The 18,206-nt window shown below is 46.9% G+C and overlaps 1 protein-coding gene across 6 annotated transcripts in view; it reads left to right on the top strand.

Moving 5' to 3' along the window:
• Positions 1 to 18,206, top strand: part of NRP2 (neuropilin 2) — an 89,124-nt gene that overhangs the window by 18,162 nt on the left and 52,756 nt on the right. For all 6 annotated transcript variants that reach the window (XM_039706777.1, XM_039706606.1, XM_039706694.1 and 3 more), the window contains exons 3-6: positions 10,309 to 10,490; positions 14,686 to 14,916; positions 15,455 to 15,610; positions 17,470 to 17,639. In XM_039706777.1, coding sequence (XP_039562711.1) covers positions 10,309 to 10,490; positions 14,686 to 14,916; positions 15,455 to 15,610; positions 17,470 to 17,639 — 739 coding nt within the window. The remainder of the gene's footprint in view (positions 1 to 10,308; positions 10,491 to 14,685; positions 14,917 to 15,454; positions 15,611 to 17,469; positions 17,640 to 18,206) is intronic.

Raw genomic sequence — 18,206 nt, 5'->3', positions numbered from 1 at the left:
TAGCCTTTTAATGAGCAACTGTTTGACTTAGCTACTTGAAGCCTTTTTAATGGTTATAATCCCTTTTGTCAGGCTGTAACAAGGGACTGGCAGATTCCCCAGCAAATATCAGTTCTGGGAGTTGTGGGATTTGGGTTCTTCCCTTTCCCTGCTATTGATTTACTGTTCTTGCCTTGGTGAATCACTTAAAATTCCCTGTGTTATAAAGAAAAGAAGATCTGGGCATCTGCAGGCATAAAACCCAGTCTAGATAGCAACAGTGCAAAGCACACTCCCTTCCAAAGGCTGCTGAGCAGCAGCATCACACAGGAGGAGGTCAGAGTGCAGCACAAGACGACCAGTTTATTCTCAGTCTTTTCTGGCTGGGTGTGAATTCTGCAATTAAATATGAATGCAAAATAAAAAGAACAGACTGCAAAGCGCAGACTGAAAAACAGAAGAAATTTGTGGTTGCTTTAGGCCAGAACTCGGCATAGAACATATTTGAAGGAATTGGGGGAGGTTAGGTTTTAGTCTGAGGCAAGTTCTCCATTTCCTTTAAATCAAGCGGCTGCACACCACCATTGAATGGCATCGTAATAATATGTTGCAAACCACAGTCTGGTGATCCTGGAATTCCCTATAAGTTAATAGCAGTCATGGTCCACTAATCACAGCTAGGATGTTTTAAGCAACTGTCTTTGATATATTAGTTCAAACACACCATAGAAAGCCTTCCTTATGCTGGCTTAGTGAGTAGATCATTAGAAAGAGTGAATAACCTAGGGCTTTTCTGTTGCTTTCTCACCCCACCCCACTGCTAATCCCAAGGAATTCTTGAGATCTACATGCAGCCTTAGTGAGCAACCACAGTACAGTAGTATGGTGTTGTTTTAAAGTAACACTGGGTCAGACGTGCAGATATTATTGTTTAATGAATTCCTAGAAGCAGAGCCTGAAGCAGTGGGGTCTGACAGCAGAAATCCTCTGCCAAAGACTTCATTCTGTTACAAATGGCACAGAAACTAGCAGGGTGGCTGCTCATGTTATATGACTGCCCCCACCTTCTTGCAGCAGTACAGAAGATACTGTGTGAGGAATCTTTTGAGGTGGAGCTCTGCTTTTCTGAGACAGGCAGTACTCATCCACTGGTGATGGGAGAGCCCCTGTTCTCAGCCCCGTGCCTGCCAAGGCCATGCTGCGTGCAGGGTGTTTGCATGGGAAGTGCTCCACGTGTTAGAAACCTCCAGGGAAACCTCAGAGCTGGGGTTGTTGATGGATGTCCAACAAGGAGAAGTGCTTCCCCCCCCTTCCACCGGCAGCACAAGAGTTTGAGGCATGTGCTCAGCTTCCTTCCTCTTCTGTGAGTGTTGGTGTCAGGTTTCATTTACATTGTTATTTTGCAGTGAGAAGGAAGGTGTAATGACAGTCACTTTGGTAATACCAATGTTTGGCTGTTAATCATGGGTGGGAACAAGGTCTGGGATCTCCATCAGCAGAGGGGACTGACTCACCATTGATCTCTGTTCACTGCATCTTGTTGAAGTTTTTTGACCCATTTGATTTCTTAGGTTTTCTTTTGTGAAAACCCTCTGATTTTTCTGCCGTTCCGGAGCAAAACATCTCTCTGTCTTTAAATATGGCAGATGGGGATTTCTTCAGATGTCCAACAACTCAATTGAAGGAGACCTCAGGAGACCTCTCCCCTTCCCTGTCCCCCTTCTCAGCCTGTCTTTTCATCTGCAATCTGGAGATGTAAGGGCTATAGTAATAGAGTGTCAGAGGAAGTAATTGATTCATCACACGCCAAGAGAGGAGTCTGTTGCCTTCAGTGTCAATGGAGCTGAACCAGAGCCTGGAAGGGTGAGGGAGGCTTGTAAACACTCCATGGCTGAGCTGGCAGGACAAAGCAGACACGCTGCCACGACTGAACGGGAGGGTGACACAAGGGTTTCTTGAAAGAAAATCTTTCTGAACAAAGCAGTGTCAGGGTCCTTGTTTGTGGGAGAAACAGGGGCAGCCCTATCCTCCTGCTCCCAGGACACATTAAGGAGAAAAGGTACCTACCAGCCTCATACAGCCTCCCATTCCCTTGTGCCTGTCTGCCTCTTCAATCCTGATGTGGCTGCCTCTCTGACCTGCTGCTCTGGGCTGGGCTGAGCTCACCTCAGAGGTACCAACCAGCCCCTGCCAGCAGCTACTTCCTCCCACACCCCCAGATAGTCACTGCTGTCAAAGAGAACCATGTGGGAGGTCACTGCTGCTGCCACCGCACAGCGAGGTGTGGCACGTGCGTGGCACAGCACCCGCCCTCACTCAGGCACTGACCGTGCTCAGACTTGGCACCGTTTGGTTCAGATGGCTATTGAGCTGCAATGCCCTCCTTGGGAGGAGAGAAGGGGTAGGAGACGCTGTGCTGTGCAGTAAGCAAGGAGGGATCAGGCAGGTTTGGTGCACTGTTTGCCCCAGAAACAGCTCTTACTACAAGCTGGCACAGCCCTATTGTTGGAATGCCCAAATAGTGGAGGCTGCAGGCCAGTCTTGGCAGCAAAGCTTTATTCACTTGTGCATCAGCTAAGGCGGGATCTGGGCTGTGAACAGCCTGCGTCTGAGAAAATGCGGGGTCAGAAAGTCATGCTATGGTGGGCCAGTCCCAGGGTGACCATCCATCATTAATGAGGGATGTAGACAGCCAGAAGGGTGAGGGTGGGCTGGTCAGGGCTCTGTTCTTACAACCTCCTTTATACAATTGGTGCTTAACGAGGTGTTTATTTCAGTTTTGTGCTGAAAAAAAAGCCAGTGCAAATGAGTGATAGTGGAAAGCCCAGCTACCAAGCTCTGATCCCCATCTGATCCCAGTTTTTACTCTTTCCTTTTGCTTTTCACTGCATGTGGTGTCTAAGGCCATGATGAGACTGCCATCAGCAAGGTGTGATGGGACATCACTTGCTCCTCTGGGACTAGGGCTGGTACAGCAGGCCATGTGAGTGTTCCCTAATCCCTAATCAGCACCCTAGAACTTGGACAGCCTGACCTAAGCTTGTCTCCACCTATTGCCTGGGCTGTCAGGCATCCCATGAGAAAAGGGAAATCTGTACCCCCACTGCAAAGAGTGAGCAAAGTGAGCATTTGCCCTTGCCTTCTGCCTGCTCTGCTGCTTTCCGGCAGTAAATTTTCCTTTTGTGGTTATCTTTTATTATATTTATTTTTTCTTTCTGTTAGTGATCAAGTGCCTGTGAGTGGTGACAGTAAAATGACACAGAAACCAAAGTCTAATTTTTTTACACAGATGGATTGTAGCAGAAGGAGAAAAGTGCAAATGCATTTTCTCAAGTGTCCTGCGTTTTGGGGTATGAAAGGGTTGTGAGTTGCTTCAGTTCCCTTAGAGCAGCAACAGAAGGCAGAATGCCATGGAAAGGGGGCTTATTCTGAGCATGCTCTATATATTTTATTCCTGATTTCACCATGATTCTCCCCTCACCAATGAACACCAAAGACATCTTGCAACAAAAGACCCCTGTAGCTAAAAATAGAAGAGTGAGGAATTTATAGAGATGGTTTTGGAGACAGAAATAAAATTAAACAGCCATGTGTAACTCCTGAACAACAGCCTGCAAAAACCCCCTAAGTGCACATTAGCACATCTCTTTTCTTATATAACGGTCGGTTTTCCAGACATGCCCCAGATGAGAGCACTTCTCCACTCCAAGGCGCCTTTCCGCAGCGATCTGGCAGCACAGCTTGAGGGAGGCAGCCTGGGGAGGAGCGGCAAAGCGCGGGGGAGCCTTTGCTCTCCTGTCTCAAGGGAGGGCAGCAGCATGCTAGGAGCTGGAATTCCCTCCTGAACCAGAACTTGCCTCAGAAGCACTTTGCAGTTAGGTTTTATTCCTCCCTTTGCACGAAGTATTTTGGCTACCTTCCCCCCCCCCGCCGCCCGCATAAGTTAGCAGAAACTGCTGAAAGCCTTTTTCCATCAACAGTGCTTGTAAGGGGGTGAAAACAACAACCTGAAGAGTAAAAAATAGAGGCTCTTTATAGTTTCCATTTTTTGTCTTCAAGGCATTTTTGAAGAAGTTTTCCAATCTACTAGGGCTCTTTTCTCTCCTCTGTTTTTCTTTTTCTCTCCGTTTTTCCTTTTCTTTAATTTTTTTTCTTTCCCTTTAACTGGATAACTGGATTTTTTCATTTCTCAGAAATTCTGGTCAGATTTTTGAGGAGATAAGAAAATAATCCAAAGCACAATAGAATGATTACAAACCCCCACAATACTGTGATTACACAAGACGTAACTGGATACAACAAATTCAAAACAAACTTCCGAGAAATCCTAAGCAGTTTTGCCTGTGCCATCACCCTCCGCTCCCCCCACACCAGCCTAGCTCTCCCCCTGTTGCCATTGGATTTTTGTCATTTTAGTCACTGAAATCCAGTGAAATCCCTTCAGATTCAGAGCAATTATAGCCCATTTCTCTCTGTTGCTGCCAGAGTCAGTTATTTCCATAAGGGCAAAACAAGGGCAAGCTCTGTGAGCATCTTTTGCCTCAGCATAGGCAAAAATGGCCCCAAAAGGTTCAGACTGAGATGAGATTCATCTCTGCATTGTTCAGACACCCAGAGCCCGATCTAGTCACTAAGAGTGATTTAAAGTATTCTGTTGTCAGTGCAGAAGAACAATTAATCCCATTCCAAGCTGGGTGTGAGAAATCTGCTTCCACTGAGAGCAGAGGACATTTAGTTGGCTAAACCTAGATGTGGTACAGGCTTTTTAGTTCTGTGCACAAATCCATATCAGAGCCTGTGTCTATGAGGACTGATTCTCTTCTCACACCAGGATAAATTAGGAGTGATTACCCTTAAAATGATGAGTTACACATGTGTAAAACCAGTTCAAGTCAAAGGAGAATCCAATTCATCTGCTGTATTTATAATTAATTACTCTGATTAAGGGCTGGCAGCTAAGATCAAACTTCATTGCTCTTGTTTCATCAGACAGCAGTGGTGCTTGCCTCTGCTATATGGCTGTAAAAAAAATTCATTTAAAAGTCCTCAGTAGCTCCTGGAACAATTTAACCTTTGAAGGGCATGTCCTCCAGTTGCTCAAGATTATGTAAACATCACAGAAAAGTTTTTTTGTCTTTCGCAATGTAACCACCCACGAAATAAGGATTTGGTTGGAAGGTGGTGTACAAAAGAGCATGAAGATGGGTGGTGACACAGAAAAATCTACTAAGCCAGCTAGCATGTAATGGACATTAATTCTAGCCACCTCTTGATTGCACAACAAGCACAGAGATGCTGGTTCACCACTTCTTAACTATCTCTATACTGCTACTGCTATTTAGTTTCTAAGAAACTGTCTGTTCTTAGAGGATGTTCAAAAAACCTTACGCTTTTTATAACAATTTCTGAGAAATAAACCTCCCACTCACTACCTTTTCAAAGGGGGAACAATTGCATTTACTAGCTGCCATTGTGGCTAAGCACAGGCCTTCCCCAGCTACCTGCAGAATATTAGCACCGGCTGAATTTCACTAGAATTGCAGTTTCTCTTCCTCTTCTCAGCAGATGCATTCAAGACCCAGTGACATATGGTTCAAGCAGATCAGAGGTCTTGAAGGCTCAAGTCAGCCCTGGGCATTCCCAAATTTAGGGTTGTTGGCATGCAGTCTGTACCTATTTGTCTCCCTGTCTATCTAGGCCAGATTTCTCCAATATAATATAATCTCTCCAATCAAGACTGGCTTCTATTCTTGGCTGTGCTGCAAACTTCCTGTGTGACCTTGGGGCAGACACTGCTCCTCTCTGCCTTCCTACCTCCCAGGGTCTCGTGAGAATCCCCATCATTACTGTTTGCCAGCTGCAGTCATGAGCCCCATGGAAACGCCTATAAATAATAGCTCCAAATTAAACATTGGGGAAGTTCAGGTTAAAGCCTTGCCTCTCTCTCCAGTCCTGGCAAGCACTAGAAATGAGGCTTTGCTGAGTGCAAGTCCTCACCTACTTCAACTCATAGCTCTAGAGAGAGATGGAGAAAGCTGCCAGCTAGGTCAGAGCTTGGCCAGTCCTCCTCAGGCTTTAAAGCAAGGCTTGCACAAGTTTATGTATTCAGAGGACTCGTGATATGGCTGTGAACATATGAATAATTTGTTATTCATGTTTCTCCTTATGCTAAGCTGTTGTCCCTGTAATGCCCTTGAAGCATGTTTCAGGGGGGAAGGACTCACCATCTCTTGGGATCTGGGGATGAAGGTTGACGGGGTTGTTGATTTTGTGTTCAGCAGTATGGGTCACTAAACTGTTTGTGTTGAGTGTCCCTCTGGAAAGGAGCACCCAGAGGAATGTCACAGGCTTTCTGGTGCTGCTCCCCAGATGGGTTGTAGCATTTCTGGAGCTCAGCAGCTCCTGGGTGGGCACCTGGGAGGTCTGTCCTGGCCCTAGGGGATCATGGAGCACAGCTCAATGGTCAGGGAGCAGATTGCTTATTTTGCAGAAGAAAAGGATGAAAAGCTGGAGGTCTTCTCATAATTGCTACAGCTGGAGCTTGTTTGCCTTTGTTGCACCTCATCTGGAAAGCCAGCAGCAAAGTGACTTGGGAAAAAGAGAAAGGAAAGCCTGGGAAGCAGAGAGGTTGACTGGAGGAAAAAAGCAAGCAAACAAGCATGAATAATACAGGCTGTAGAAGTGCTTTATAATTAGTTTATAAAAGCTCTCTAAATATCAGCAAAGCACTTTCTACTAAAAAATCTGTAATAAAAATGCAGCAATATTTGTAAGCATTATACATTTTTCGTTTAATTCTGTTAAACAACTTCAAGAAGACCATCTAAGCCTTGTATTTCCCTTTTCTCAGTCCCCATTGTCTGGGCAGTTAAAAGCACTTCAGCACTGCCTCCCAACCTCAAAACTCCCTGGTGAAAAGCAGTTTGAGGTGGTTTCAAACCCACTCACTGGCATTCTCACAATATCTTGCCATTGTGCCATTGGAGGAGCAGCCAACTGTGGTCACCTTCCCTGCAAAAGAAGAGTTGGTTAATCAATTCGTTACACTTGAGGGTTACAGAGGTTGCACCCTGCCCTCACATGTTTATGCTTGGCTCGTTGGAGCGATGCCTAGGTGTGGAGATGTGGCCATGAAATGTGTTGGAGATGGCAGCTTTCCCAGTGGAGGTAATGCCAGAGAGGTCAGCCCACAAGAATGTTGGTGCATGTTGACTGAAACAACGGATTTGGTTATGTGAGTGAAATGCAAATTGCTGGGCACTGTAAGAGACAGTTTGAAGACCATTGCAGCATAAATGTGTACCACCCAGCTGTGCCCTAGGCCATAGTTACCGGAATATTAAATGGTTAGAGCAGAAAGCATGGTTGGGTTTTCTTCCAATTTTTCTTCTTATTTTTCACAAGAGAAGAAGAAAGTCTATTCCATATTTAAGCTTAACAGGAGCGTTTTGGCCAAACTGGATTGTAACTTGTCCAGTGACCCAGAATGAGGAGAATAGGGTTTACCAGTTTGTTTGATGGAGGGCCAAGGCATGGACATGACTAAAGATCATGGTTCCAAAAGAATCTGTGGTGGGGATTAGCTGGCATTCTTGCTGAAGTTTGGAAGTTTAACAGTTTTGATTGGCTGTCTTTGGTGTTTCATTTTGAAAGCCTAAAGCTTAATTACTGTGATGGAAAGGAAGTAGGGGCTCCTGATCATCTGGGCTGGTGCTTTCTCCCAAGTGTAATACTTCCCCAATTCACACTCTGTTTATATGACCCAAAGAAAAGATTTTGCCTCATGCAGAGCAGAGGACTTGGGCCAAGATTTTTTGACTAGGGAAGAAAACTCTTACACATTTCTATTAATTTTACATTTGGCAAATATTGTTTCCTGACCTTCTCTTAAAGGCTTTTTCCAGTTGTTTTTAATATTTGATTTATTCAGGATTAGCTCCAGTGTGAGAAAGCTAAGTTAGATGCTTGAATGAAGCCAAATAGGGCTTAATTTAAAGAGGCAAATATTTCCCGATGATTTACTTGCTAGATTCATTCTTTTAATTTTCCATTTACAGATTGCCCATGAGCAGATTGCAATATTCCCTAATTGTATGTATTATTGGAAGTCTGTCACCCATTCAATAAGCAAAAATTTCTTGGTCCAAAACTTGCTTCTGAAATTCCAGGGCTCCTACAGAAGTGGGTGGCTTGAGGAGCCATGTGGACAGCACTAGGATATTTGTCCTGGCCACAGCAGAAGCTGTGATCATTGTAGTCAAGCAGCTGAAGCCATGTACTTGTTGGCGAGGTACAACCCCACGAGGGCACAAACAGATGTGATTCCCTGGGATGCACTAACCTCTGCCTGTGCATGAGAATGGCAGCTTTTACAGTCCACTCCATTAACTGTGTTTTGCCAACATTCATGTTTTTGCCAAATTAATTTTTTGCCACATACTCACAATTTCACTAGTAGCCGGTAGTTCTGCGGCACAGATGTGCACTTCAGATGTGGAAGGGCTGAAAGCACACTGAAAGCAAGTAGTTATTTAGAGAACAAAATGTCCCCGCTGTTTGCTCAGTACTACTTTAAACAAATAGACAAACAAGGAGGAAAAAAAATCTACTTAGAAGAAGCACTAACACTATCTTCTATGTTCCTCGTCCCTGGAGAGATGGTAGGATGAAGCTACACGTGATGGACGTTAGTGGGGTCACGCAGGGTGCTGCTGACTGGTGTCAGGGTAATAAGGGGTCACAAGGTGATAGGGGCTAGGCAGAGCTGAGGAGAGAACAGGGGGAGCAGATCTTCATTTGCATTGCTGTGTGTCCACACACCAGCTAAGCCAAATGCTCTTCCTCTTCAAGTGCCACTTCTCAAGACCGCTTGGATTTCACCTTGGCCAAGCCAATTGAGTCTGTAATGAAGTTAAAGGCTGGGCAATTGCAGCTAGTTGAGTGCTCAGTCCAGCGTAGACAGGATTTTATCTGCAGGCATTTTGCTTCTGGCTCTCAGCCTGATTTAATCCCAGAAAGGAGTGAAACCAAAGCTGTCTGGGCCATCTTTCTTTGTGGAGGAGCACACTAAGTCCCTGTAAGTTTGTTTTGAGGCTGTTGCTCGCCGATATGTGCTTTGCAGAAGGGGAATGAGTCACATGAGGATCATTCTGTATCCAGCAAGCTACTTCTCCTTTCAACTCTCCATTCTCAAACAGAAGATCTTGTGACAAAGAAGAAAGGCAGATTCCTGGCAGCCTGGAAATGCTTTTTTCCTCCCTGCCCCCTTAAGAAGGGCTGAAGCATGTTGTTCAAACAGGTTGATACAAAGCAAATAAACAGTCCTAGAGAGATGGTCAGTTTCTGTAAATAGCATCGTGCTGGCCACAGAGGAGAGGGGAGGGGAGAACGTGGGTGTTAGAAAGCAGCTGAAGAACAAGATGTACACATAAAAGCTGTTTGTTTCTTCACAGTACACAGAGCCTGATACTACTACCTTGCTTACTCATGGGCTAGAAAACATGAAGGGATCTGTGGCAGTTTCACCTTCAGGCCAAGCTTTGTAATAAGCTTTTGTCTGCACCAGGAGGCAATTCTTCTAACCCTACACATTCCTCCCCCAGACCAGTCAGATACCCGGGCCAGTAGGAACATCTCAAGTAAGGTTTAGCAAAGGCAGGTTGTGGTTTCAGGGTGTACAGCAATGAGTGTGGGTATCCAGCTCTTACACAAAACTTCTCATCCACAGAAAATCTTCATTAGCACTTAATAGAAGAGGATTAATATTAATGTCCAAGTGCTAAGTGAGTGTACTTGCCATGCTTGCTAAAGGACCAATGTGGTATCAGCGCACAAAAGAGCTACCTGCTCACATGGATTGAACACTGGCAGTCTCACTTGGTACCTACTTGGCCAAATCCCACATGGATACTGGAATAAAGTGAGCTCTGCCAAACAGCACAATGGCACTTCAGAATAGAACTCAGGGGAGGAGAGAAGCCCCAGGAGAGTTGTGTCTGAGCTTCTCCCATGCTAAAGGAGTTTTGTGGAAATGGAGGTAAAGGGTGTCCTAAATTTTCCATGTTGGCTGTGAAGGTGAAGTGGATGTATGTGCAACAAATTAATTATGTGAATGACAGCAGAGGAAAGGACCTAAACGAAGTCAGACAAAAGAGAAAAAGTGTTTTGGGGTCTGTGGTGTGGTGTGTTGTGAATAAGACAGTCCCAGATAGCTGTCTGGAAGACATTCTGTGAAATATGCAGATACCAAGAGTGGTTTTTGTTTGTGCCTGGCGTCGTGAAGCATCTCTCTGACAGATGGTTTCCCTGCCATTTCACCTGCCTCCGCAGGTATGACTACATCGAGATCCGCGATGGGGACAGTGAAGCGGCAGACCTGCTGGGCAAGCACTGTGGGAACATTGCACCTCCTACCATCATCTCTTCTGGCCCCTCTCTCTATATCAAGTTCACCTCAGACTACGCACGGCAAGGTGCCGGCTTCTCTCTGCGCTATGAGATCTACAAGACAGGTGAGTGTCTGAGTCAGTGCCTGTCTCCCAGACTGTTTGACACAATTATCTTCATCTGGAGATGCCTTTGACCACCTTTTCAATGTGATTTCTAGCATATTTTCCAGAGATAAAGGACTTTTTTTTAAATTGAAGCAAGTCTGTGCGTCACATTTCCAAGAAGGTAAAGATGTTTGTGGCACATGACAGTGCATTTTTGGATCACAGGGTGGCAATTAAAGCACGCTTCCTCCTTAAATGCTCTCTTGTATTAAAGGACTAGAAACATATATCTTTACTCTCTGGCATGTGTGGAGCTTGTTAGAGCTAAAAGGTGATTGTCCCTCTGTTAGAAGTGCATGGAGCTCCCCCTCCTGTGGAGTTGTGATTCAGGGTTGATCAGTGATGCTGTGTTTTCTCTCCATGGATGTGGGGTTTGTAACTGGGGAGCTCTAGTCTTCAAGTGATTGCTGTCAGCAATGCTGTCAAAGTCTGAGGCAGCACCCTTTCAGGCAAGTGCTGCCTAGAAGAGGAAGTGTTCATAATTCTATTTGATACTTAACTACTATTGAGGAAAGAAAAATCTGCTCAAAGCCCTTTTAATAGTGTTTCTGTCTAAATATTTGCCAGAATTTTATGCCTGGGAAGAAAGGCTTGAAAAAATAGCTTCTGCTCTGTGTGCATGTGACAGAGGTGTGCCTGCATGCTGAGGGATCAGGAGAGTGTTTTGTGTGGGCATGGGGGCACCTGCCCTGTGCCTGCCTTCCTTTGGTGATGTGTTGGAAGACAGCACACATGGCTTTCAGTCATTACATCCAGCACCAAAAAAAAGTCTGTGCTATGGGAAGAACCAAAAAGGAACACAATAGGGTTGTTTATCCAGCATCTCTAAAGAAAAGATGGAGAGCACAGGCAGCAGTGCCCAGGGGCCCTGGGCCAGCTGTGCAGCAGGCAGAGGTGCATAGACAGCCCATAACCTGGCCATAGGTAGACATGAATGTGGAGACTTTGCTGCAACAGAATGAGACTCCCTAAATTCATTGTGAATCAATAAGGACAGGACATGTGTGAAGGTTCACATGGATGAGGAAAGTGCTGTTGCTGGTGCTTTCCTGGACTGCATAACTGGCTATTGAGCTGCTGAGCAGCCAGCTCACCACCACTGTTAGTTTATGGTTAAGATGCAAGTTAGTCCTGAAAGTTTAGTGATTCAGCCAGATATTGAGGTTTGCTAAGGCCAGTTGCCATCAGTAAGGATGGCAAAGAATGCAGGTGAGATGACCCACCTCAGTCCCCCTTGCCTCTCTCTCCCTGCTCACACCTCCTGTGACCCAGCAGGCTGTGCTGGGCTGTGCCTGACCTCACACTGCATCCATGCCCTGACTCCAGGCACGAGGCCATGTGGGCTGGCCCAGCTGGCTGAGGTGGCCTGGCCATGCTGTGGGAAGGGATGGCAGACAGGAACCCTGTCGGTCTGGTTGGGAACCAGTAAGGGACCAAATCTATGAGGAAAGGAGAAGTTGTTACTGGGAGGGAAGGAGAGGAATCAAGGGCTGATCTGGAGGAGAGCAGGTATTGGATGAAGGCTGGAGATGAAGTGGTGCTGGGGCTTCTTTTGCCACCCCCACCCCTTCAGGCAGCCATCCTCTCCAGATACAGCCACACTTTCTTACAGCCACAGCCCACGAAATCCAGCCTGGCAAGGCAGGTTCTGGCACAGGACTGTGGATGAGCCCGTGATCCAGGAGCACTCCCAGCCCACATCTGCCCGACCTCAGTCCTTGCCAGGGATCCAGAGAGGGCAGTGGGCAGTGCTGGCTGCAGGGCTCCTGCAGTAAAAGCAAACCCTGCCTTTTGTTGGCAGGCAGGCACGGGCCAAGTTTCCATCTGAGCTGTCAGGGTAACCAGCTTTAAAGGTCATCAGATTGTCATTGTCCACATCAGTAAAAGCAGCAGCGGCTGCAGATTCCTTCTGTCTTAAAGGTGACCTAAAAAAACAACTTTTTCAATGGAGCATTTATTTCCCCACCTTGTGCTAAATTTCCCTTATCACAGTGTGAGAGAGAAGCAATCTGCATACAAACAGCCACATACCAGTCTTTGAATCCCCTGATGGGTATCAGTCAGCAGTCTGTGGGCTGACAAGGGCCGTCTGCCCCGGCTGGTCCAGCCTCCCTGCTGCTCCCTTTGTGAGTCAGTTTCGCAGGGCCGGCCTGAGCTCTCCAGCGCTGGGCATCAAAGTCTCCTCTCAGGCTGGCCTGTGCTGCCAAGGCAGCATGACTCCCGTTGATTATCTGCAGCTTCCTTATAAAAAGCTGATCATTGTGTTTGCTGCTATTAGCCAAAATGTAGACAAAGATGCCAAATGCGATAAGAGCCCTGCATGAGGAAACTGTTGTCTAATGCGGTGACATAGTTACGTCTTGCCTGTTGCTAGAGGACAGTCCCTGAATCTGGGTTTAGCCTTTGATTTTCTCCCTAGCTCGGAGCTTGTGTTATTTACACTATTTATCTGTTCGTCTTTCAGGTTGTTTGGAACTTACCCCTGCTCATGGCATTATGCTGTGATTTCTGTTTGGCCTTTTTTTTTTGCCTCTGCATTTTACCCCACAGGTTCACACCAGAAAAGCTGGCTGCTTCATTAGGTAGTCAATTAAGAACCTCTCCTGAGTAGCTCTCCAGCCAGGCACTGCATAATGCAGTGCAAGATCCTGCTATTACTGCAGGCTGCTGGCCTGACTCCGTAGGTTAATGCTGAATTGAATAACATGTCTGCCATTAGTCCTGGGAAGGCTGGTGCTGCCTGGAAGAGCCGGAGCAAGAGGGTTTGTAGAGGAGAAGGAGAGTGTCCCAGTAAAAGTGAAGCAGAAACCTTTGTGAATGCTAGTGCTAGGTTGCAGCAGTGGCCAGCAGCCTCTCTAACACCCCCTTTCTCCTCTGATAGCTCCAGGCTGCAGATTTCTGTTGCCTATTGTCCTGGCAAGGGTTTCAAAGTCACCGTGGTATGAATATGACACAAATTCCCCTTTCCCCAACCACCCTGAGGCACCTTGGCTGTATGAGAGGGGGCACCGAGCTGGCCCGGCTGCAGCCGAGGCCAGTGCTGAGGTCAGCAATAAATAAGAGGCAACATTGTCTGTCGTCCCCACCACGCAAAGGTCTTCCTTAAGGATAGAAATAACTTGCATTTCTGGTGTGGATGGCTCATTCTGTGAAAAAGAGGGCTCTGTTCCTGCTCTCAGCAGAGACCCCCCCGCCATGGCCTCTGTTATCCCCACTCTTAATGTGGCCATGTTGTGGAGACGTATGCTGGAGCTGGCCCCTGTCCCTTGTGGGGGTCCTGGGGCGGGGGTGGGGGCTGCAGACTAACTGTGCACTTCCCAAGGGTTTGCAGCAAACAGTGGAGACATTGGCACCCTCCTACAGGCCCTTACACTGTGTAAATATTTGTGCTTATGGATTTTCTCAAGAGGAAACTGAGGCACAGATATCTGTGCTGGAAGGCTGGAGTTTGCAGGAGACTGGCCCATGGGAACAGCCTTTCCAAAATGAATACATCCCAATACTCCTCTCTGCCCCATCCCAGGCAGCTCCTTTCCCAAACGAGGGTTCTCCACCAGACCTGGGGTCGCTGTGACACCTTGTCTGCATGGCTGCAGGTAGCAGCTGTGTCATGACTACTGTGGATGGTGGCTCCCTGTGTGCTGGCCAGCCTCTCTGCAGGCTCTGGAGCAGCACACAGGTCTGCCAGGTCAGTTTTGGGGATGGGTTAGAGTGGAAAGTGTCAGCTGGGGAATACAGGCCAGCTTGGTGTGGTCTCCCTTTCCACCATCACCAGTGTGAGGGACATGGCACAGTGCTGGCCTGCCAAATCACAGCAATGGCTTTGGATAGGATTGCTCTTCTAGTCCTGGTTTTGAGGTAATTGTCAGGAGGATCAGCAGTGGTGTACAGATTATGTCTGCAAAGCTGCCTAAGGGATTTTGGGCCATGTTGTCCACTACAGTACCTCATGGACCTTGTCTCTCCACCTGTGGAAAGCTTTGAAAATCCCCTTCTCACTTCTTGCTGTAATTCTCACAGATCGTAAGCTACAGGACATTTCCAGAAGTGAATACACAACCCTACTAAACTCAGACGGGGGTTTTCACAGTGCCAAGTTGTTGGCATTAAGCTTCATTGTTGCTAAGGCTCTGGGTTTTTCCTGCTGCTACAGGCTCTGAGGACTGCTCCAGAAACTTCACTGCCTCCAACGGCACTATTGAGTCTCCGGGTTTCCCTGACAAGTATCCACACAACCTGGACTGCATCTTCACCATCATAGCCAAGCCAAAGACAGAAATCCTCCTCCACTTTCTGCTTTTTGACCTCGAGCATGACCCACTGCAGTCAGGGGAAGGAGACTGCAAGTATGACTGGCTAGACATCTGGGATGGCATCCCTCACGGTAAGCCACGGGGTGCTGCACTGCTTTCCGTGCCCCTTCCTTGTGTCTCACAAAGCTCCAAAACTGTTCAGTCTCCTTCTGAACACCAAGGGTGCCTAACCTCAAAGGTGGCTGCAGCCTGCAACCTGCCATTAGGGCACGCCATAGCCAGTTTGGGGACAGTGTGCCTGCAGAAGGCTGCATTCATTAAACCACAAACTACTGCTCTGTTGTAACCACTGATCTGAAAAGCCCCATGGGACACTTCCAAACACCAGCAGTTCTCCCTCAGGGAAGGGCATTGAGTTCATGCAATGATGGGAGGACCTCCCCACCTTATAACAAAACTGAGAAACAGAGCATTTTGGAGCATTTCCCAGCAATTGCAGAGCAATGCCTGCTGCAGTGGATATTTCTGCACTGCATGGCATCAGGCCAATGAATATAAAAAATAGCCCATCCCTGAAGCCTATCTTTTTTATCCTGATCAGCAATGAGCTGGTGACCCAGGAGACCAGTGGAAAAGCAGGCATTATCTTTGCTGCTCTTTCTCTTGCAGTTGGCCCCTTGATAGGCAGGTACTGTGGCATTAATATGCCATCGGACATCCGCTCGACCACCGGCGTCCTCTCGCTCACCTTCCACACGGACCTGGCAGTGGCTAAGGATGGTTTCTCTGCTCAGTACTACTTGATCCACCAGGAAGTCCCAGAAAGTAAGTTGGAAGTGTGTGTGTTTGACTTAGTTGTGTCCCCTGTGTTTCATTTGGCATATGCAAGAGTAAAGCAGGCAGAAGTGTGTCCAGGGACTGGTTCTCCACCAGCAGTGCAGACAGCAGTTTCACTTAGGTCTGTTCTCTGTTTTGATAGAAGTAAGATTTCAAGTAAGAATTTCACTTTCTGACCTTTTGTTGACTTTTCACTTGCTTGTGAAGTCTTCTCAATACCTTTTGGGTTAGAATCCTTCATGTATGTACTGAGCCCAAAGGATTTAAGGGAAGACTTCAGCCCAGCATGTGCAGCAGATTCATTAAAGCATGGGGAAAAATATGCGCGCTCTCTCTCTCTCTCTGTAGTTTTCCAGAAATTCACAGTCCCAAACCACAGATTGGAATTTCTTGGCTGTCTAATTAAAGATTGCTTAAAGCTCTAAGAATTTCAAGCCAAATTTTGTTTTATAACCCTTAATAAGGGAGGTAAATTGATATGGAGTGAGGAAGTAAGTTGTGTGTTTTGAGAATGAAGAGCATTTTGATTTTTTATTATAAACTTGCAGGCAAGGAAAGGTTCCATTTGTTTTCCCGTGGTATTTTTGCCTCAGAGCTACTGTTCTTGACCTGTGTTCACAGTGAACCTCTGATATAGCAGAAGAAGCCTTCAGGACACCCCTCAGTCCCAGAGAAAGAGAGGGAGTCCCTGACCTGCCACTGAAAGCCTGTGACAGAGAGCAGGGTAGAGTAGGGGTTGTGCAGCACCAGGGCAACAGGGTTACATCTCTTGCTCTGTGATTGAGTAAAGGATGTTCTGCTGAGGCTGTGAGAGTTAGAGACAAGCATGAGCTCTTCACCATTAGCTATTGCCACACTCAGGTGATCTGTTCTTTAATCCCTTTTCTATACTGGATTTGCAAATAGGGTGTTGAACACAAAGCTTGAGAAATCAAGCACCAGAGCCTTTGTTAAAGTGCCAGGCCTATTTTCATTTATGGTGGTGTAAATTGAAACTTTAATAATAGCACTGACATCCTAACTTGGCCCATCATTTCCACCCAAATTGACCTGACCACCTTAAAAATACAGACAGTTTGGTGGAGCCCCATTGGTTTACAGCAGCAGCACGCTTGGACCCATGCAGTTTTTTCTATCACTGTTTTCTTTGCTATTGTTTTTACAGGACAACTGCTATAAAATAGATGAGATGTGCCATAAAACTGAGCTAACTGTGACTTCTAAAGCTTTAGAAGTGAGGAGATCCAAAGAAAAGCATAGCAGTGTCCTTTATAATCTTGTCTGGTTAATCCCTATGGGCCTGATACCACACACAGTGCATGCAGATAGACACAGACACACACATATGCATCCCTGCTCTCACATGCTCACAATACCTTTAGAGCTGCCCATTCCAATCCTTGATGTTCCTGCTGGCAGCAGTAAGCACCTTCCTAATGTGCCTGTCTGTATTCCTTGCCTTGTCAGTGCTTAGATTTCACCTACAACCTTCAAAATGGGAGCTTTGTGGCAGGGGTACTTGGCACATCTTGGTGGAGGCGAAGGGAGGGAAGGGTCAGGTTTTGTGTCAAAACTGAGCAAAGGTGAAGAAGATAGAGAAAAGGACAAAGATCCATATTGTATTAGTGTTCAGAGGGCCATGCAAACACAAAGCTGCCCCATCTATAATTTTTCAGTGCCATCTGTGAACACACACAACCTGCAAGATGGTGCAGATCTGTTCATCTTTCCAGACAGGCAGCTTTGCTCAGGGTTAGCTGGAGAGATTATTTCAGGGCTGCCTTTCACTTGGACGTGAAGTACTGAGAGTGTAAACCAATCTCTGTGTATGTGTGTGTCTGCTCTAGACTTTCAGTGCAATGTGCCTCTGGGGATGGAGTCTGGCAGGATCTCCAACATGCAGATCAGTGCCTCCTCCACCTACTCAGATGGGCGATGGACCCCTCAGCAGAGCCGGCTCAACAGTGATGACAACGGCTGGACCCCCAATGTAGACAGTAACAAAGAGTATCTCCAGGTACCTTTCCAGCCCTCTCTCCTCTTCCCCCACCAAATGGAGCGTCACGCTGTTAAACTGACCCTTGACCATAAGGGCTGTTGAATTTTTTATTGCCTCTGGCTCATGGGGAGCAAGCAGTAGGGGAGCTGCAGTGCCTCGGTGAAATGCAGCAGGCTGGCTCTCCCATTAGCTTGCCTGCACAAGGACTGACTCCATCCGCTGTCTCTCTCCCAGCCCCTCCTTTCTGCCCAAGCCTTGATGGACTTTCCATCACACTGACAGAGACTGAGAGACCTCTGCCACTTACAAGGGCCACTGACTCCGCCGCTGGCCTGAGGACCAAAGTCTCCAGAGGGTGCATAGAAAAACAACTAGAATAATATTTATCTCATCAGTGATGCAGGGAGCGTGAGCGGGCTGATGTCAGGCAGGGGGCTGACAGAGCAAAGGCTTTCCCTGGGAGCTGGTTAGAGCCACAGTGTGTCCACACACAGCTTCTGGCTGTGTCACATCGCCGGGAGACGCTGCTTGCTAAAGGGCACTACGAGCAGGAGGTGGTGAATGTCATTGCCTCCAGCAGACATC

Source organism: Passer montanus, unplaced genomic scaffold, assembly GCF_014805655.1.
Source record: "Passer montanus isolate IOZ18808 unplaced genomic scaffold, ASM1480565v1 scaffold1, whole genome shotgun sequence".
NCBI classification, from domain to species: Eukaryota; Metazoa; Chordata; class Aves; order Passeriformes; family Passeridae; genus Passer; species Passer montanus.
The sequence above is the reverse complement of the archived record's forward strand: the minus strand, read 5'-3'. Positions and strand labels throughout refer to the sequence as shown.